The sequence below is a fragment of the Rhamphochromis longiceps genome, linkage group LG15, assembly GCF_057381845.1.
Source record: "Rhamphochromis longiceps isolate RC_006_pf linkage group LG15, R_longiceps_female_GT1.1, whole genome shotgun sequence".
Classification (NCBI taxonomy): Eukaryota; Metazoa; Chordata; class Actinopteri; order Cichliformes; family Cichlidae; genus Rhamphochromis; species Rhamphochromis longiceps.
Genome location: NC_140571.1, coordinates 3,183,279 through 3,204,129, shown reverse-complemented (window position 1 = coordinate 3,204,129; position 20,851 = coordinate 3,183,279). Strand labels below are relative to the sequence as shown.

General features: G+C 43.7%; 3 protein-coding genes across 7 annotated transcripts in view; all 3 read right to left on the bottom strand.

The window, feature by feature from the left end:
* ccdc85cb (coiled-coil domain containing 85C, b) overlaps positions 1 to 2,931 on the bottom strand; it is a 50,148-nt gene extending 47,217 nt beyond the window's left edge. For 2 of the 5 annotated variants that reach the window (XM_085383378.1, XM_085383381.1), the window contains exon 1: positions 1,487 to 2,930. In XM_085383378.1, coding sequence (XP_085239504.1) covers positions 1,487 to 2,201 — 715 coding nt within the window. In that variant the 5' untranslated portion in view covers positions 2,202 to 2,930. Of the gene's footprint in view, positions 1 to 1,486 lie in introns of all 5 variants that reach the window. The other 3 variants (XM_085383379.1, XM_085383380.1, XM_085383377.1) reach the window with 2 other exon arrangements.
* Positions 2,932 to 3,100: 169 nt separating this feature from the next.
* On the bottom strand, positions 3,101 to 13,311 carry LOC146651802 (cholesterol 24-hydroxylase-like). Its single transcript, XM_085383369.1, has 15 exons — positions 12,856 to 13,311; positions 12,708 to 12,785; positions 12,349 to 12,430; positions 11,957 to 12,030; positions 11,389 to 11,475; positions 11,179 to 11,317; positions 10,928 to 11,038; positions 10,674 to 10,836; positions 10,411 to 10,476; positions 6,649 to 6,721; positions 6,058 to 6,142; positions 5,863 to 5,973; positions 4,270 to 4,358; positions 4,079 to 4,145; positions 3,101 to 3,991 (listed from the first exon to the last, which is right to left on the bottom strand). The coding sequence occupies exons 1-15, from the start codon at positions 13,002 to 13,004 to the stop codon at positions 3,833 to 3,835; spliced, it is 1,533 nt and encodes a 510-aa protein (XP_085239495.1). The 5' UTR covers positions 13,005 to 13,311; the 3' UTR covers positions 3,101 to 3,832.
* Positions 13,312 to 13,868: 557 nt separating this feature from the next.
* Positions 13,869 to 19,882, bottom strand: LOC146651801 (cholesterol 24-hydroxylase-like). Its single transcript, XM_085383376.1, has 15 exons — positions 19,292 to 19,882; positions 19,134 to 19,211; positions 18,952 to 19,033; positions 18,746 to 18,819; positions 18,140 to 18,226; positions 17,826 to 17,964; positions 17,635 to 17,745; positions 17,372 to 17,534; positions 16,820 to 16,885; positions 15,133 to 15,205; positions 14,965 to 15,049; positions 14,627 to 14,737; positions 14,356 to 14,444; positions 14,173 to 14,239; positions 13,869 to 14,088 (listed from the first exon to the last, which is right to left on the bottom strand). Exons 1-15 carry the CDS (start codon positions 19,438 to 19,440, stop codon positions 13,948 to 13,950), a joined length of 1,515 nt encoding a protein of 504 aa, XP_085239502.1. The 5' UTR covers positions 19,441 to 19,882; the 3' UTR covers positions 13,869 to 13,947.
* Positions 19,883 to 20,851: the final 969 nt, after the last annotated feature.

Here is a 20,851-nt window from a genome sequence, read left to right as displayed (position 1 = left end):
GTTAGAAATGTGTACATCATTGTCAGTGATGAACACACAGAGCCCGAGACTCAGGGGCGCACAATGTCACACACACACTCGCACATAAAGGCTGAGAGAGGCGCTAAGCTGCCGCAGACACAATGTGGATGTTACATAATAACAGCAGAGCACAGACCAAAATGTTGCGTGTTGTGCGAGTATACGTGCGTGTGTGTTTGCGGATTAAGAGCCCCTCGTGCATGCAACCATTCTTTTATATTATGTTACCTTCACGGTTTTCTCAGCGCACAATTCCAGGAATGTCCAATGGATAACATGTGACCGGTGTGATCTGATTTGAAGCTGCTTGCTTTGAGCCTAAATTCTGCTGCGGTTGCCCTGTCCTTGTAAATCGGGGTAAAATAAGGTCCAACCCCCCCCAAACACACACACGTGAAACAGACTTTATTCCTCTCACAAAACAGATCACAGTGGGTTATGAGCCCGTGTGCTTGCTAAACGAGGCTTAGTGTCCTCCTGTTCCATCATGGCTTTTTCATCCCCACTTGCAGCTTTCAGTCATGTATTTAGGTCTTAAAAACAGGGACATTGACTTCTGGTCCCAAGCCACGCATTTCAAACGGGGGCCCTAAGCAGATATGAGTCCTCTCCCACAGCCAGAGACAACAAAGATAATCAGTGAACAACCCCAAGGAGAAAAAAAAAAAAAATCAATCTGCTTGATCCCCTTTTGAAAGCTATTAAGATAAGTCTCTTTCATTGAGAAGCACAAGTGCAGTGACCTAAATCAGTGCAGACATAAATGACAGGTTGGCGTGGGGGCTGAAAAGGCCACTTAAGAGATGCTGTGTGTTTCATAATCACCCCAATCAAGACTTTACAGTGAGGTTAAGCCAAGACCCCATGGGTGTTAATCCATCCCAACAGTTCTGATCAGCATATGCGGCCACAGCAAGCACATACGCGCAGTAACTACACAGTGTGTCTCTATTAGCAGCAGAGCCCAGGAATACAGGTGTAAGGGCCAATTCCCCATTGTTTAAAGCAGGGGTGTCAAACTCAAATACACAGTGGGCCAAAATTCAAAACTGGAACAAGGTCGCGGGCTAACATTAATATTTATTGAAAAATAAATCTCCTCCAGATTTAAGAATGAATCTCTTCTTATGGACTCAAACAAGTTTTGCTGAAAAACTGAATATGGAACAAGCAAAGCTTAATACTAAACAATATATATTAGCTGTATAATACCAGTAGGCCAGCTCTAATAATAACTTGGTATGGCTTCGAGGGGCAAATGTAATTAGGCTGCGGGCCAAATTTGGCCAGCGGGCCAGAGTTTGACACCTATGGTTTTAAGAAAGAATTGGACCAAAGTTTTTATTTAGGAACTTTTAGATTCCGATTAGTTGACGACTGCTCTACTTCCCTACAGAAACCCCATAATGTGGGGCGTGCATGATGACTGTGGCATCCAGGTGTGTTTACAAGTGCATGTACTCACCATTCAGTCCATTGGGGATGCTTCTGTGATGATGTGGTGCTGATAGGTCATCCATGGATCTTCTTATCGTGGTCCCCATCTTACCGTTCTCTGAGGGCTTGTGCATGTGGTTGTGATTGTGGTGATCGGGGCTACCGGCACTTCCTGTGCTGGACGTGCTACTCCCATCTCCAACATCCCTGACCGTGCTGGTGCCCCCGTTCAGGTTGGTCAAGCTGGACTGACTATCTATGGAGCTCCGGGACCCTGCCCCATTCCTCTCTTCATCCAGCATGAGGATGATCTCCTTCAGTTCAGAGTTCTCCCTCAGCACAGTCTCCTGGTTGGCTTCCAGCTCCTTGAGCTTCATCATGTAGGTGCCCACCTCCTTCCACATGGCGCTGGCTGTGTAGCGGCCGAAACGCTGCCACTCCCGGGACAGCTTCTTGCCCTTCTGTCGGTCGTCGTCCAGGAAGCAGCAGAGTTCCCGGAGCTCGTGGTTGTCATCTTGGAGCTTCTGGTTGATTTCCTTCAGGTTCCGGATTTCATGAAGGTGCACCTGCAGCCGCCGGTTAATGTCCTTCATCATGTTGCCATGCTCGATCATCAAGTTCATTTTCTCGCCGTCAACCCTCCTTAATTTCCTAACCAGCTCCTCTTTGCTGCACCGCAGCAGCTCGTCGTCCGTCAGCTGGCTCAGGTCATCCTTCGGCCCCTCGGACGGATTTTTAGCCATGACTGTGGCGGCTGCGAGTCTCAGTTCGTTTATGCAGCTGCTTAAAATTAACTCTCAGAAACTCACTAACCTAACCTCAATTGCGGAATCGTGTTAAAAAATGAATACATTGTCCAAAAAGGGGGGAAAAAAAATCTGAAAAGTATCGATAATGCCCTGATCTTCAACAGGCCGATAATAAAACCGAAAGAATAAACAACACAAATATGACTGTGATGCTTCCACAACCCGAGCTTTTAAAGAAATGACACCACTGATCTGGTAAAATAAATAAAAAATACTCACAGGAACAACAGTTGGTGGTCACAGTCGGTCAGAAACAAACAAGCGATATAAAATCGATTATCAGGGATTTCCGATCACCGAGTCCTGTCGGCAAAAACACAGCGACCCGTAACAGTGTGCACAGTCTCTGCTGGACATCACAACATTCACATGATGGAAAACGTGAAATCCGCCAGCTTCTTCCTTTATGTTTAGGTGAATTCAACCTAATTTCGCGCAAAACAGCGAATGTTCGAGTAAAACGCGCAACCTATAAGAAAAGTCCTCTTGGACGTGTTTCACCGTCTCCTCGGATAAAAGCGTCTTCAGTGAGGCGGTGTGATAGTGGACGGACGACTCAATCCTTTCCACCCAGCAGCCTCGGAATTATCAGTGGACCCCCCGCCTCTCTCCTCCCTCTTGTCCAAACACTCGGGTTTGAAATCATTCAAGAGGATTCAGCTCGAGACGACCAATCAAGACGCGCGAGAGAAGTGGGCAGCAGGTAGATGAAAAAGTGCGGCGCAGCCTCGCAGAGCTCAGGCTCGGCCTTCTTAAAGGTACAGGAGGACGCGCTCGCCGTAAAAACACACTGGATTCATTAAAGAAGAAAAATCAGACTACGCCTCACGACTTTTATTCTTTATTGTTAAATGAAGCACAGATGTATTGTGTGCTTTTAATGGCCGTGATTTCGTTGACAATACTTGAGCATTAAAAAGCTGGGCTGGTTTACTGAAATGAAGCCCCAAAATATTCATTTAGTTAAAAATCAAAAATACTTTAACCTATGACAGTAGGCTTTAGCTACATGCATATTTGATTAAAGATTAAAAAAATATCATCTGTGTTTAAACCAGAGACAACTTCTGGGAGAGTTCTTTTTCTGAACATTGAATTTAAACAGCTTTTTAAAAGTCAGAGATCTCTGCAAGATCTCAGCGCCCCCATGTGGACACTGTCCGTAAAGGCATTAAGACAGCAAATCGGGTAAAGAAATATAAAACACGCTTGTTTCCAAATGATTTCCATTTACACACATATTAGTTTTGTAGGCACAAAGAGGTTTGTGGTTATGAAAAAAAAGACACTACACACCGCTATATAATGAGTTTGTGCATGATTAACAAACAAGTGCAAATGGTATTTAACCCAGCTGTCCCCCTCAAAAAAATAAAATTATATTGTAATGAAAAAAATATATAATATATAATTATCACCATCATTTCATTTCGCTTTACCATGTAATTCATATCTGATACTGTTTTTATTATAACGATTTATTTTTTTAATCACAGCTTTTAGGCAGGAGTAGATCAACAGTTTTACCCTACAGACCACTATGATTTCTTTTTATGTAAAGTCCTTTAAGATCCTTTATTTTTGTAATCCCTGTGACTCAAAGTGCACAACACTCCACTCTTTGGTCTGAGTGTGCCAGCATCCAGGATGTCAAAGGTCTGTCCCGGGACGAGAGTGAAGTCAAACCTCTGGAGCAGTTTGGCCATCACCACTTTAGCCTCCATCTAAAAAACACAACAGCGCCCACAGAGATGAGTCAGTGTGTTTATAGGTGAGTGGGTCTTCATGTTGACTTACGCTGTCATCCTCACCTGAGCAAAGTTCTGTCCCAGACACGAGCGAGGACCGAGGGCAAAGGGGTAGTAGCAATAATAAGGCCTTGAACAGATAAGAGACAGCTTTAGTTACTTTGAACCGTTTCACTCATTTAGTCTGAGATAATAAAGTGTGTGCAAACATGAAACGTAATAAAGTCAGCATGGTGAAACAGTGTTTTTCTTACTTGGGAGCATCTGGGTGAAATCTGTCTGGATCAAATTTTAGTGGATCCTCGAAGAATTTGTCCAGTCTCCCGCTCACATAGGAGCTGAACTAAATAGGAAAAAATTTCACATTTTAACCATAAATGTATTTGTTCTTGCTTGAATAAGATCTCATTTTTTATGTTTTTCTGGCAACTTTGTGACAGTTTTGTTTATACATACGCTACCAGTCAAAGGCTTGGACATATCTTCTTATTTTCTTTATTATGGGTTTTTCTTTTTTTCATGACTATTTACATTGCAGATTCTCACTGAACACATCAAAACTGTGAATCAACACATATGGCATTATGTAGTAAACAAAAAATGTGAAATAACTCAAAACATGTTTATATTTTAGATTCTTCCAAATAGCCACCCTTTGCATTCTCTTGATGAGCTTCTTGAAGTCATCGCCTGAAATGTTTTTCCAACAGTCTTGAAGGAGTTCCCAGAGATGCTGAGCACTTGTTGACTCTCTTGCCTTCACTCTGCGGTCCATCTCATCCCAAACCATCTCCATTGGTCAGGTGACATCTGGTGCAGCACACCATCACTCTCCTTCTTAGTCAAATAGCCTTTACACAGCCTGGAGGTGTGTTTGGGGTTCAGTGTGCCTTCAATTCTGAATAAATCCCCCACACCATCACACCTCCTGCTCCATACTTCATGGTGGGAACCATTCATGTAGAGACCATCCGGTTACATTTTGTGCATCACACAAAGACACAGCAGGTGGAACCAAAGATCTCAAATTTGCACTCATCAGACCAAAGCACAGATTTCCACTGGTCTGATGTCCATTCGTTGTGTTTCTTGGCCCAAACAAATTTCTTCTGCTTGTTGCTTTTCCTTAGTCCTGGTTTCTTAGCAGCTATTTGACCATAAAGGCCTGATTCACAGTCTCCTCTGAACAGTTGATGTAGAGATGTGTCTGCTACTGGAACTCTGTGTGCATCTATCTGAGCTCTAATCTGAGCTGCTGTTAACTTGCTAATTCTGAGGCTGGTGACATGGATGAGTTTATCCTCAGCAGCAGAGGCGACTGTTGGTCTTCCTTTCCTGGTGCCGTTCTCATGTGAGTCAGTCTCGTCGTAGCACTTGCTGATCTTTGAATGTGTCCCCAAAGTTTAAGCAATTTTCCAGACTGACTTTCAGTTCTTAAAATAATGAAGGACTGTCATTTTTTCTTTACTTAGAATTCATATTATGGCGAGAACCAATCAGATAAGGGCTGTCAGCTGTGTACCAACCTGACTTCTGCACAACACAACTGATTATCCCAACTCTATTGAGGCGGAGAGAAATACCACAAATGAACCCTGACAAAGGCAGACCTGTGAATTGAAACCACTTCATGTGCCTACATCATGAAGCTCATTGAGAGAAGGCCAAGAGTTTACAGCGCTGTCAACAAAGTTAAGGGACTTGAAGGACTCTATAAAACATATTTAGAGTTATTTATCTTTTTTTCTTCGCTACATAACTCCATATATCTTGCTTCATATATTTGTTGTCTTTAGTATGTAGTTATCATTTAGACTTACAAACATATTAAAAAGAAAATGACTCACAACAACGCTAAATCCCCCGGGTATGTGGATACCGTCAATCACCATGTCTTCAGCAACATCACGAGACGTGCCTGGAGCTGGGGGGTAAATTCTTAGAGTCTCTTTTAACACCTGAAGGAAGGTTACAATGAGAAGTGCACACTTTGGGTGAGTTATTAAAATAAATAAATGAATAACTAAATTTACCACATGTACCTGTGACAGGTAGACCAGCTCTCCTAAGTCGTCATAGCTTATGTCACGTTTCATCCCAATGACATCATCGACCTCTTTCTTCGCTCTAAGAAATAAAAATACAATTTAGAAAACCAAAATTCACTCTATATATTACACAGTTATAACTGCAGAAATATTACCTAAATCATCTTTAGAGGTTAACACAGGTCATAGGAGTAAATATGTAGAAACAGATGTAAAACTACATTTTTTATAGAGAAAAATGCACATCTACATAAATGTCTGTGGGCTTGAGATTTATATAATCTCAGGATTGGGAATATTTTTGATGTTTGATATTTTGATGGATCAAATTAGAAGAAGTTGTTTTCACACAACGGGTTGACAGTCAGATCTGAGGGACACACTGATTGTAAGAACTGGATCTATCAGACTGACTGTACAACAAGTGTGTCACAGCAAGAAGCTTTCTGAAGATCTCACAGACTTTTGTTTAAGTCCTCTTTACTTATAGGTTCAATCAGATGATGTTTCAGGTTATATTCATGCAAAGATATAGAAAGTTGTAAATAGAAAGTGTAAATTGTTGAGTTCTGTTTGACTTCTTACTTCTCCAGTATTTCAGGATGTCTTCCAAGCGCCATGATGCAAAAACCCAGTTGATTGGCTGTTGTTTCTTGGCCTAAAATGTTGCCAGTTTGTCAATAATGCATCAGAATATTACCTCAATCAAGAAGTTGTAATCCTAATTTCTACATCACAACTCTTTGAGTCTTAAAAAGCCTAGTTAACTCAAAATCAATAATATCATTATGTAACAAAAACAGATCATATGTTTCTTTTTCTTGATTGATATTTTACTCATTTGCAAATGTTATGGTCCCGGTCAAGATTGAAAAGAGTAATAAATATGTATTTTTTTTACATTTGAGACAAACAAGTTTACCCTGCCCGGGATAGGGTTACCGGGGCCCCGCCCTGGAGCCAGGCCCGGGGAGGGTGCCCGAGGGCGAGCGTCTGGTGGCCGGGCCTTAGTCCATGGGGCCCGGCCGGGCACAGCCCGAAGAGGAGACATGGGCCCATCCTCCCGCAGGCCCACCACCCGCAGGAGGCGCCATAGGGGTCGGGTGCATTGTGTGCCGGGTGGCGGCCAGGAGCGGAGGCCCTGGCGGACTGACCCCCGGCTGCCAAGACTGGCAATAGGGACATGGAATGTCACCTCTCTGGTGGGGAAGGAGCCTAAGTTAGTGCGTGAGGTTGAGAGGTACCGGCTAGATATAGTCGGGCTCACCTCTACACATGGCTTGGGCTCTGGAACCAGTCTCCTGGAGAGGGGCTGGACTCTGTCTCAGTCTGGAGTTGCCCCTGGTGAGAGGCGGCGGGCTGGGGTGGGTATCCTAATATCCCCTCGGCTTGCTGCCGGTACGTTGGGATTTTTCCCGGTGGACGAGAGGGTTTGTTCCCTGCGCCTTAGGGTCGGGGAACGGGTCCTGACTGTCATCTGCGCTTATGCGCCGAGTGGCAGTTCAGAGTACCCAGCCTTCTTAGAGTCCCTGGGGGGGGTGCTGGAGGGTGCTCCACCTGGAGACTCTGTTGTCCTGCTGGGAGACTTCAATGCTCACGTGGGAAACGACAGCGAGACCTGGAGGGGCGTGATTGGGAGGAACGGCCTCCCTGATCTGAACCCGAGCAGTGCTCTGTTATTGGACTTCTGTGCTAACCACAGTTTGGCCATAACGAACACCCTGTTCGAACATAAGAGTGTCCATAAGTGCACGTGGCACCAGGACGCTCTAGGCCGTAGGTCGATTTTGTAATCGTATCAGCAGACCTGCGACCATATGTTCTGGACACTCAGGTAAAGAGAGGGGCTGAGCTGTCAACTGATCACCACCTGGTGGTGAGTTGGATCAGGTGGCGGGGGAGGACGCTGGACAGACCTGGTGCACCTAAACGCGTAGTGAGGGTGTGCTGGGAACGTCTAGCAGAGGCCCCAGTCCGCGAGATCTTCAACGCACACCTCCGGCAGAGCTTCAACAGCATTCCGAGGGAGACCGGGGACATTGAGTCCGAATGGACCATGTTCAGCGTCTCCATTGCCGAAGCTGCTGCATTGAGCTGCGGCCGCAAGGTGGTGGGTGCTTGCCGTGGTGGTAATCCCCGAACCAAATGGTGGACACCAGAAGTGAAGGGAGCCACCAGGCTGAAGAAGGAGTCCTATCGGGCTTGGTTAGCCTGTGGGACTCCGGAGGCAGCCGACAGGTATCGACAGGCCAAGCGGAATGCGGCTCGGGCAGTGGCTGAAGCAAAAACTCGGGTGTGGGAGGAGTTTGGAGAGGCCATGGAAAAAGACTTTCGGACTGCCTCGAAGAGATTCTGGCAAACCGTCAGACGTCTCAGGAGGGGAAAGCGGTGCTCTACCTGCACTGTGTATAGTGCTGGCGGAGCGCTGCTGACGTCGACTGAGAAAATTGTCAGGCGGTGGAAGGAATACTTCGAGGACCTCCTTAATCCCACTGACACGTCTTCCGAGGAGGAAGCAGAGTCTGGGGATGAGGGGAATGACCCGCCAATTTCCGGGGGCGAGGTCACTGAGGCAGTTAAACAACTCCTTGGTGGCAGAGCCCCTGGTGTTGATGAGGTCCGCCCCGAGTTCCTGAAGGCTCTGGACGTTGTAGGGCTGTCCTGGTTGACACGCCTCTGCAATGTTGCGTGGAGATCAGGGGCAGTACCTGTGGACTGGCAGACCGGGGTGGTGGTCCCCATCTTTAAGAAAGGGGACCGGAGGGTGTGTTCCAACTACAGGGGGATCACACTCCTCAGCCTCCCTGGGAAAGTCTATGCCAGGGTGCTGGAAAGGAGAGTTCGTCCGTTAGTCGAACCTCGGATACAGGAGGAACAATGCGGTTTTCGTCCTGGTCGCGGAACACTGGACCAGCTCTTTATCCTCTCCAGGATACTTGAGGGTGCATGGGAGTTTGCCCAACCAGTCTACATGTGTTTTGTGGACTTGGAGAAGGCATTCGACCGTGTCCCTCGGGGTGTCCTGTGGGAGGTGTTGCGGGAATATGGGGTGTCTGGCCCATTGCTACGGGCCATTCGATCCCTATACAACCGTTGCAAGAGCTTGGTTCGCATTGCCGGCAATAAGTCGGACTCGTTCCCGGTGGGTGATGGGCTTCGCCAGGGCTGCCCTTTGTCTCTGGTTCTGTTCATAATTTTTATGGACAGGATTTCTAGGCGCAGCCAAGTGGCGGAGGGCTTTCGCTTTGGTGGCCTCAGAATCTCATCTCTGATTTTTGCAGATGATGTGGTTCTGTTGGCTTCATCGGGTGAAGGCCTCCAGCTCGCACTGGAACGGTTCGCAGCCGAGTGTGAAGCAGCGGGAATGAGGATCAGCACCTCCAAATCTGAGGCCATGGTTCTCAGCCGGAAAAGGGTGGAGTGTCTACTCCGGGTCGGGGATGAGTTCCTGCCCCAAGTGGAGGAGTTCAAGTATCTTGGAGTCTTGTTCATGAGTGATGGGAGAAGGGAGCCGGAGATCGACAGACGGATTGGGGCTGCGGCTGCAGTAATGCGGACGCTGCACCGGTCCGTCGTGGTGAAGAGGGAGCTGAGTGTAAAAGCGAAGCTCTCAATTTACCGGTCGATCTACGTCCCTACCCTCACCTATGGCCACGAGCTGTGGGTAGTGACCGAAAGAACGAGATCGCGGATACAAGCGGCAGAAATGAGCTTCCTCCGAAGGGTGGCTGGCCTCTCCCTTAGAGATAGGGTGAGAAGTTCGGCCATCCGGGAGGGGCTCAGAGTAGAGCAGCTGCTGCTCCACATCGAAAGGAGCCAGCTGAGGTGGTTCGGGCATCTGACAAGGATGCCCCCTGGGCGTCTCCTGGGTGAGGTGTTCCAGGCATGTCCCACCGGGAGGAGGCCCCGGGGCAGACCCAGGACACGCTGGAGAGATTATATCTCTCGGCTGGCCTGGGAACGCCTTGGTATTCCCCCGGACAAGCTGGAGGAGGTGGCTGGGGAGAGGGAGGTCTGGGCCTCTTTGCTTAGGCTGCTGCCCCCGCGACCCGGCCCCGGACAAAGCGGATGAAGATGGATGGATGGATGGACAAACAGTCAGTAACACAGGAACTAGAGTTGTGTGACACAGTGTGTGTGTGCAGATATTATGCAGCCCCTCTGGATAAGAAAGGACAGTTTTGTCCATGCTAAGTGAACACGTGACAACAATTCACAGACAACAGTGGCCACATTGTGTAAAATTGAAAATAAAACACACTCTTCAGTGCAGTGAGCTTCATCTGACGCTACAAAGGAGCTTCCAGCTGCATTTCACACATCAAAGCTGAAACAACAGAGACTCACCTGCAATGAAAAATGTCACAAAATTGTCCAGCATAAATTCTTCATCTTCTTCAGTCATGTTTTCCTCTGAAATGAGGAGAGAATGGACAGATACATCGATATTTAACTTCTCCTGGTTTCCAACATTACTTACAAACCACATGCACCGAACTGAGAAGGCATCAAAAACTGTGGGTCACATTTGTTCTATTCACTTTGTCTCGTCACAAAGAGAATAAAATATTGCTCTAGTCTAGTCTAATGTGAAATTTGGGAACTCCAACCTTGGCTTGCAGTTTTGATGATTTGTGTCAGGATGTCTTTGGGGACCTCATCACCGTTTTGCATGGCGGCCTTTCTCTCACTGATCCACTTGGCTCCAGTTGTACGGAGCAGGCGGCACGCTTCCCTCACCTCATTGACATTTCGTCTGTTCTTTGGATTGTACTGGAATGGCAGACTGAAGGGTTTAGCCTGGCATCCTGATAACAATGTTGTTGGCAGACATACTTCATAACAACAAACGCTGAAGTAATACCTCAAAAAATATGTCTCTAAGGTAGGTAACCATTCCTTTCAGACATGTCTCAATGGCTTTAGGGAAAGGTGAACTATTCTTCAAGAGGTCCAAGTCCACCCCGAAGGCAACCTGCCTGACATGCACAGCAATTCACTCACGCTTAGAACATGATTGTAGCCTTTATAAAAAGTTAGAAAAGTTAGAATAAACATATTTTTTATTCTTCAGTATTAAGAAAAAAAACAGCATGTTAAGGAAGCTCTAAAAACCTTAGTAATAACATCCAGGGTGACACAGTTGATGAGATGGAGCATATTAGCTTCTGTTTTACTGTCAGCAAGCTCTGCAAGTTTATCCATCAGTTTCTCTGCTGTCTCATTGAAGGTTCCCATTAGACCTCTCAGATACCTGGAAAAAACAAAAGTTTGAGACAGAGGAACAGCGACTAAAGGATTAGGATGTATAATTTCATAACTCACAGGCTGCTGAACGCAGGGTCCATGATGCGTCGCTGTTTGTACCACCGCTCATGATCCCGTGCTGTTACCAGACCATCACCTAAAAACCTTGAAGACAGTTAAGACAATGATTTAAAAAAAAAAAAAAAAATCTGTGAAGTGACTTCAAGAACAAACTAAAAGTCGCTGAGGGGCAAAAGAATCCAAAACTCAGTGACAATAAAGAAATAATAAAAACATTAAACAAATTATAGCAACACATTCACCCTCTCTCCTGCCAGGCAGGTGCCTGATACTGGCAATCACTGTCCCAACCAACCACAAAAGTATTATGCAATGAGTTTCAAAACAACAACCCTGCAAACATCACTGTTAAAAATTACGATAGACAGCATGAAAATGTCATCATCATAAATTCGTACATGGCTCCTATAATATGATCACTGAGGTCAGGAGTTAAATAAAATGCTAAGATGTGACACAAGGAAAGTATCACAACATGGTAATACTATCAAGTTCTATTCATTGTGACTAATAAGGTATGTACACACAACTACAATAAAGTGACTCAGATAATCTGATACATCACCTTTGACCAAACAGGTTGAAGAGTCTTTTATAGACAGACTTCTGTTTAAGGTATTTTGGGGACATCAGGATTTCCTGAAACCAGAAACAAAATGACACAAAAGTGTGACGAAGAAGAAGAAGAAGAAGAAGAAGAAGAAGAGGGCTTTAAATGTGAACAAGTCCCCAAAAGGCCAGTAGCTGGCACTGTTTATTAGCAGGGACCTCTGCCAACAGGATTGATGGGTGCACTTTCACACACAACAGGTTTGTTGCACTGTAGTCATTTTAAACTGAAACAGCAGAGATACACAGGTACTGCTAATCACAATAATTCACAGATTTACAGAAATAGACCCTTTATTAATGACACCTGTGTACTGATGTGAAAACAGTCAGGTGACAAGTGTTTACCTTGGTGGCCTCTGGACAGTACGTACACAGTGAAACGTAGTGAAGCACATTTAACCTGTAAACAGGTCCATACTTCTCGGCCCTGCAGGTGACATCTTAATTAGATCTTTTAAAGGCGAATGATATTAATACTGTAATACAAAGAGTACAGTAAGAACTGCAATGTATTTGTTATATAGGCAGAAATTAACAGGCAATTAGCGGCAAAATATGCTGTGAAAAAGGAAACTGCGTCAGTTCAATACAGCCAGGCTAGCTAGCATTGGCTGGCAGCAGTCCCAAACACTGACCTACATATTGTGTTAGCTTAATGGTTTGACGTGTTTTCTGCATAAAAACTTTGTTTGCGCTAAACTTACCACTCCAGAAATCTGTCGTGTATAAATCCGTCATTTTTCATCGCCTTCAACATCGTTGGTGAGTGTCCGAAGAAAAAACTGAGGAGGAAACAGCGAGTTACTCTCAAGTAACGTCCGCATAACTGCTTCAGCCGACGACCTTTCCTACCTGTCCCTCGGCGGCCCGGGGATGTGGTCATACTTCATATGAATATATTTAATGTACAAGCAGTAGCCAAGAAACGCAATGACGAGCAGAAAGAAGAGAAACGTAAGTGCCCGAGCAGCCAGGCTCAGAAGCAGGCTGGAAAGTGCCATCCTGGAAAATGTCCCGGAGACGTCCGTGTTAAAGCTGGTTGTCCTTTCAGTTAGAAAGTCCACGGCCAGATAAAAGCAGCGAGCCTGTTATCAGTGACTCTTCAGACTGAAGTAGCCTACGCAGTTCAGATCATTAACACGACACTCCATCACAGTATCCCACTTAAACTTCAGGAATATCGATATGTTAGGAAGCAGAAACCATAGTGCTTCCAGTTCAGCTGCTTTGGTGCAAATAAAGCAACAAGAGGTTCACTGGAGCTGCAACAAGAAAACCTGGCTTTTCAGCTGGACCTCTGCAATGCACTCCTCATCGATCCCAGTCCCTTTAAAGCTAAGCGTATCGTATTTGATACATGTGGTTTTGTGAGTTTTATTTGTGTGACCTTTATTTACCCTCAAAAAATGATACAAATTGCATGACAAGTTTTTAATGACTAAGTTGCAAAAATATGGCTAATGTAGCAAATGTGATACAATTTAAACACATGTGCAGATTATAATTTTATATATAAATATTTTTTAATACATGTAGTCTAAAGGTTCAACATACACTCCATTATCAGAAAAATAAAGATTTCTGGCAGTTATTTCATGGTTCAGGTTTTAAAGGGCTGGTTTTGCTGGTGCCCGTGTCACTGCTGGCAGCATCATGAGTTAATGTTACAGGCATTAAAAGTCCTGTTGTAGTCATGAAAAAGCAATGACAGAGCTACATTAAAGTAAAGAGAATATTAAAGTCAGTGATCATCAAAAAGATATAAAACTGTATTCATTATAGTTTTTTTTATTTATTATTATAATAAAAATAGATTTATTATATCAAAGTACAATCACATTAATGCTTTTAGATTTGTTTTTGTTTACATTAGTAAAGAGTAACCCATTTTTCTTCTATGGTCTACTACCACTTGTGTGATGTTGCATTATTTTTTTTTTTTTTTTAATCCCTGTGAATCAAAGTGCACAACACTCCACTCTTTGGTCTGAGTGTGCCAGCATCCAGGATGTCAAAGGTCTGTTCTGGGACGAGAGTGAAGTCAAACCTCTGGAGCAGTTTGGCCATCACCACTTTAGCCTCCATCTAAAAAAAACACAACAGCGCCCACAGAGATGAGTCAGTGTGTTTATAGGTGAGCGGGTCTCCACATTATTTAGCCATCCTCACCTGAGCAAAGTTCTTTCCTAGGCACGCACGAGGACCGAGGGAAAAAGGGTAGTAGCAGTAATAAGGCCTTGTTGAACAGACAAGAGACAGCCTCAGTTACTGTGAACCATTTTTCTCATTAGGTAATAATGACCGAAAACAAGAATAAAACATGTCAGCATGGTGAAACAGTGTGTTTCTTACTTGGGAGCATCTGGGTGAAATCTGTCTGGATCAAATCTCAGTGGATCCTTGAAGAATCTCTCCAGTCTCCCACTCGCATAGGAGCTGAACTAAACATTAGAACAGTTTATTATTTATCTCGATTCCAGGTAACTTTTTTTTTTTTTTTTTAAAGGACTTAAGCTGGTGGGGGGGCTGTTTGGGTTCTGTTTGAGTAAATGATTAGAAGCATACACACACCCATCTTCAAACCAAAAGGTATTAAAACATATTTAAAATCTTCACAACTTACAAGAGCAACAAATCCTCCAGGTATGTGGATCCCATCAATCACCATGTCTTCAGCAATATGACGAGATGTGCCCGGAGCTGTGGGGTACATTCTCAGAGTCTCTTTTAACACCTGGGGGAAGATTACAAGGAATACGTGTAATGTGTATGTGTTAGTCTGCATTTAACCCAGTGAAGCAGTGGGCAGCCACTGACTACTGAGCCATCCCTGCCTGTAAACTGGTCTTGTGTCATAACACACGAGATGCAGCCTTTGATTGTTAGTTGACAAACTTTGATTTTTAATCTCATGGATTCACACTAAAAACATTACCACAATTTTCAAATTGCCACGTGTACCTGTGACAGGTAGACCAACTTGCCCAGGTCATCGTAGCTTATTTCACGTTTCATCCCAATAACATCGTCCACTTCTTTCTTCACTCTGAGAAATGAGAAAACTCCATAAGAAACCAAAGTTCACTTGTTCTAATGGAAACTGTTATGTGCTATATTTTGAGTTCTTACCTTTCCAGTATATCTGGATGTCTTCCAAGTTCCATGATGCAAAACGCCAGCTGATTGGCTGTCGTTTCTTGGCCTGAAATAGCACAAATGCTTTAAAATCGAATCACAATACCACCTTAAAATGAACCAACTCACCCGAGCGTTTGTATTCTTAATATCGAAACAAATCTTTTGATTGAAAAATCAAGTGAAAGCAGTTTCAACAAACTATATATGAAACACGCTGCTGTTTTTCCATTGCTTAACCGTTTTGAAACTAGAGGTCAGTCAGCGTAAACAAGAACACTGGACATTCATGAGGAAAAGACCAAAGACACCATAAATACATGTCTATACAAAGACAACATTATAAACAATGTAGCTTTAAGGCACTGCAATATATGTGTCACTTTTCAGACCTAGAAACTTAGTCTTTATGGACCAACTGGGTTCTGGACTTCATGACCAACAGGCCGCAGTCTGTGAGGATCCACAATGTCTCCTCATCTTCCATGCTCCTCAGCACTGGCTCCCCTCAGGGCTGTGTGCTAAGACTCCTGTTCACGATGCTTACATATGACTGCTCACCAAACCACCCTGGCTGTCAAACTGTAAGGTTTGCGGATGCATCACAAACAACGAGGAGACCGGCAACAGGAAGGAGGTGGAACACTTGGAGGATTGGTGCAGAAAAAAAAAAAGAAAAAAAAAACTGCTTAAATGGGAAGACCACCAAGGAAATTGTGGACTTCAGGAGAGGAAGACACAGGTTCTGCAGTTGAAGTAGTACTCAGCTACAAGTACCTGGGTATGCACCTGGAAAAACAACACTTCCTGTCTGATCAGGAAGGCACACCAGAGGCTCTGCTTCCTGAGGCGGTTGAGGTGTGAGAGACTTGAGCTCAGTCCACATCTCCTTTTACAGAAGTGCGGTGGAGAGTGTTCTGTGCTCCGGCATCAACGTGTGGCACAGAAACTGCACTGTGGCAGAGAGGAAAACTACAGAGGGAGGTGAAGGCTGCACAGAGTTGTCAGAGGCAGCCTACCAACCATCACAGAAATATACACCTGATGCAGGAAGAGGGGCACCTGTATCATGAAGGACCCCACTCACCCAGCACACTCTTTGTCCCACTCCCTCAGGCAGGAGGCTGAGGAGCATTACATGCAAAACCTCCAGACTGAGAACAGGCTTCATTCCAGAAGCTGTGAGACTTCTCGGTACATAATGGACGAGAAACTGCAACTGTAGCGCCTTAATCACTACGGATACTTTGCTGCTAAAATATTTATATCTATACTCCATACTGTTACTCAGGTTGCTGCACTTCTCTTACTTGTATAGTTTACTAGTATTTGATACCATTTTATTACTTGTTAATGGAAAACCGGGACCGTGGGTACATAAAATCGTTGCAACTAATGTAAACATGCGATGAGAATGACAACGCTTCCTTGAATTTCCATCTTTTATATACAGTCTTTTGTAATGTACACAGCTCATTTAGTCAGTAATTTATGTTCGTGTGCATTATATGCATGTTGTGAATAACTGGAGCAAAACTTGCCAATAAATACAATTATATAAAAATTCACACTAAAGATTGTGACCATGACGTAACTATGCGAGCTGCAGGAGCCCGTCACTGGAGGAGGGACGGGTCTGTCACACAGCATTTTAAACATTAAAGCTGAAATAGAAACTCACCAGCAATGATGAATGTCACCAAATTGTCCAACATAAACTGGTCATCTTCCTCAGTCATGCTTTTCTCTGAAATAAGAAGAACATTGACATGTTAATTAATATTTGATTTCTTTGTCTGTCCTGTACTTACCCCGCATTTTAAAATTATCAGTCAGGTATTTATATTCTGCCTCCATTCATAAACATAAACAAAAACCTCCATGGCTAATACGATGGTAGGATGATAAATATTTAATTTATTGCATATTTTAGAGATTCTTTTGTTCCAGCAGCTGAAATACTACTACTAGTAAACTTACTAAGAATTAAGAATAACTGAGTAAGTGATTAAGCAAACAAACAAAAACACAAGAGCTACTGCAGCAGGCTGCCATGCAGCATGGCGCCGTCCCTCACGCTGAGAATGCGATGTCTTTTCATTCATCTTCATTGTATTTCTTTACTCTTTGTGTAATATTGATAGCAGTTTAAAATCTGTTCTTTCCTACCACAAAGAATCTATAATATCGCTCTTATCCAGTCTAATCAAATGTCAGATTTAGGGGCTACAACCTTGGCTTGCAGTTTTGATGATTTGTGTCAGGATGTCCTTGGGAACCTCGTCACCGTTTTCAATGGCGATCTTCCTCTCGTGGATCCACTGAGCTCCAGTTGTACGGAGCAGGCGGCACGCTTCCCTCACCTCATTAATATATGATCTGTTCTTTGGATTGAACTGGAATTGCAGATTGAACAATTTAACATGTCATACTGTTAACAAGGCTTTTGTCAAACATACTTCATACTAAACAAAAAAGAATCTACATCTCAAATACCTCAAAAAATATGTCTCTAATATAGGTAACCATTCCTTTCAGACATGTCTCAATGGCTTTAGGGAAAGGTGAACTATTCTTCAAGAGGTCCAAGTCCACCCCAAAGGCAACCTGAAATTTATCAAGAAAAAATATATAAGTATACACACACTCACCCTGTAGAAACTGTAAAATTGACTGTAATATAAAACCTTAGCAATAACATCCAGAGTGACACAGTTGAAAAGATGGAGCATATTAGCTTCTGTTTTATTGTCAGCAAGCTCTGCAAGTTTATCCATCAGTTTCTCTGCCCTCTCATTGAAGGTTCCCATTAGACCTCTCAGATACCTGGAAGTAATGATAGCTTTAGACAGAGAAGCAGCACATCCAGGACATCCCAACAAACCATCACAGAAATTCATTAAAGGATAATGTTCAACAGAAAAAAGGGAAATGTTTCCAACCCTGAACAAGTGGTTAATCAAGGAGACCGTTGTGTGTTTTTGTGATAACTGAAACTCACAGGCTGCTGAACGCAGGGTCCATGATGCGGCGCTGTTTGTACCACTGCTCATGATCCCGTGCTGTTACCAGCCCATTGCCTAAGAGCCTTCAAAGAAGACAGTTGACAAAATACTTTTTCACAAATTTGAAAAAAATATAAGGGTTTAAACAGTTTGGATTTGTCAGCTGATTTTTACTTTGTTAAACTGAGATTACAGGATAGTATTATATCCGTTTTAATCTTAGTAAAAGGAATTGAACTAACCACAGCATCACAAAGCTCACGTCTACCACTAAATATTGGTAAATGAACGCAAGTCGCACACTGGTATCTGCTCATATCAGCCTTACCAAACTCAAAAAAGTGCGTGTGGTGGTGGGGGGGGGGGGGGGGGGGGGGGGGGGTTAGCGTGTTATTTACCCTGGACAGGTCACCATCCTGTTAATCTAACCTGTGCTCAGACAGAACCCAAGCAAACACATGGAGAACATGCAACCCCCACGCAGAAAGGCCGGGACAGATGTTGGATTTAAACCCAGGTCTTTATTACTAACTCTGCTTTTGAATTAGTGCATCCTTATAAAAATTAAAAGCGAATGAAGCAGACTGATAAGTCAGTGTTACCTCTGACCAAACAGGTTGGAAAGTCTCTTGTAAGAAAATGCATCCTTGGAGTACTTTGAGGACATCAAGATTACCTGAAGCCAGAAGCAAAACGACAGAAAAGCATTTAACAGAAAGAGGACTTCGTGCCAATTTTATCGAGAGTTATGCTTTTTGATACAAAACAAACTTCATTATTTCACACTGAAGTTAACTGCGGGATTTACCTTTGTTGCTTCTGGATATGACACAGACACTAGAACATAATGAAGAGCATTTATCCTGCACACAGGCCCATACTCCTCTGCCCTGTAAACGACATGCTGTCATTTAAATGATACACTTAAACATCATTGACACTGAAATGCTATTTTCAACTGCACAAAAACATAGTTTGTACTTAACTTACCACTCTAGGAATTGTTCATGTACATTTCCACCATTTTTTAATATCCTTGAAAACGTTGGTGAATGTCCGAGGAGAAAACTGGGGAGAAGAGCTTTAAATTAACAAGATCAGTCGCACATAATGTCAGCACAAGTGTTTTACCCAACAACTTTACCTACCTGTCCCTCGGTGGGCCGGGTACGTGGTCATATTTCATATGAATGTGTTTTACGTACAAGCAGTATGCAAGAAACGCAACGATAAGCAGAAAGAAGAGAAATGTAAGAGCCTGAAGTGCCAAAGTCAGAAGTGTGCTGAAAACTGCCATCCTGATGGTTGTCCTTTCTGTTAGGAAGTCCGCTGCAGATAACGCCGCAAAAGGTCCCACAAGGCGACACAAAGGGGCCTCAGGGGGTCACAAGCTGATGTACTCTTAGTAGGAAGGTTGTGTCAAGAAGGGCATCCAGCGTAAAATCTGTGCCAAAATCAAACATGCAGATCCACCCACTGCTGCGTAAACAATGAGCTGTTCATCAAGCACTCCAAGACTAGCAGTTAATGCAACACTTGATCATTGCACTGTGGCACAAGGTCAGGTAACTTTCAAGGATATAAATCACTCATTCAGAAAATAGAAACCACTTTTTTTTCCCTCAAAGTGAGGAAGTAGGATATTTAAACATGTACTCTAATTAATTCCTTGCTAAAGCACACTTCAAGCAGGACAGTGTACAGAGACACACCGAATGATCAAAGCTGTCAAATTACTTCTTCTTCCTCTCAGCTCCAACAATAGCTGTGCTCTGGTGCTCAAACAAATAGTACTGCACCTCTGATTGTGTCTCCATGTCACCTGCTATGGAATAAATGGAAGTGGGAACAGGTGCGCTGGAGAGGCAACAGAAAGACAACCCCCACAATGGGTGAAGGATACAGTCCATTTCTCTCTCCTCATCTTTCCTGACTGACTTTTCTCTAGTTTTAGGGTCCTCGTCACTACACTAGGGCATGCTCCTGCAACACAGCAGTAAATGCATTTGAAATGAGCCATTCTCACAATGTGTGCTTCCCACTGGGCCGACAACTGTAGATAATAGTGTTTTTCCATGGCCTGATGGAGCGTGTTCTTAACCTGTGTGACGTCATCTAGCTCATCCTGTTAAAAGGAATATATCAATTTAAGAAAAGCGCATACATGCCTGCCTAAAAAAGTAGAAAATTATAGCATTTACAGTTTTCATTTTATTTTTTGCACCCCTGGTCCTCTCCATTTCTCTCATTCCTTCTGCAAGTCTCTCCATTCCCTCAGCCTTTGCCCAGAAACCCACCATCAAAGTACTTGTTTATAGTTTAGGCCAAGTTAAAAAAAAAGAAGAAGAAGAAAAGTAGCAGTTCTCCATCACGCTGGTTACTTCAGGGGTCTCAAGACTGACTCAGAGGGATTCAGGGTTCAAAACTCATTTTACTGTCATTCAGCACTACCTCAGGAAAGCGATGCAGAACAAAAATATGTGGCATGAGCTCAAATAAAAACACAAAAAACCTCATTGCAATGTTTAAAAAGAGGCAAGTGTGAGACATAAATAAATGTAAAATAACAAAAAACAGTGCTGCATATTTGAAAACACAAATAAAAATGATTCAATTATTGCACAAGAGAGCCGATGAGCTGATTGCACTGGAAATTCCTTCTTGACAGATTTGTAGAGTATAATAATCTACAAAATAGCAGCTGTTTG

Bases quoted from the DNA above. Each gene is read 5' to 3' on its own strand.
- LOC146651802 (XM_085383369.1), bottom strand. From the start codon at position 13,004: ATGGCACTTTCCAGCCTGCTTCTGAGCCTGGCTGCTCGGGCACTTACG. The intron at 5,974-6,057 runs GTACATGTGGTA...ACCTTCCTTCAG, and splicing joins AGCTGGTCTACCTGTCACAG to GTGTTAAAAGAGACTCTAAG. The intron at 4,359-5,862 runs GTGAGTCATTTT...TTTCCTATTTAG, and splicing joins CCGGGGGATTTAGCGTTGTT to TTCAGCTCCTATGTGAGCGG.
- LOC146651801 (XM_085383376.1), bottom strand. From the start codon at position 19,440: ATGGCAGTTTTCAGCACACTTCTGACTTTGGCACTTCAGGCTCTTACA. The intron at 17,746-17,825 runs GTTTTATATTAC...GATAAATTTCAG, and splicing joins CTCTGGATGTTATTGCTAAG to GTTGCCTTTGGGGTGGACTT. The intron at 14,240-14,355 runs GTAAGAAACACA...CTGTTCAACAAG, and splicing joins TTTCACCCAGATGCTCCCAA to GCCTTATTACTGCTACTACC.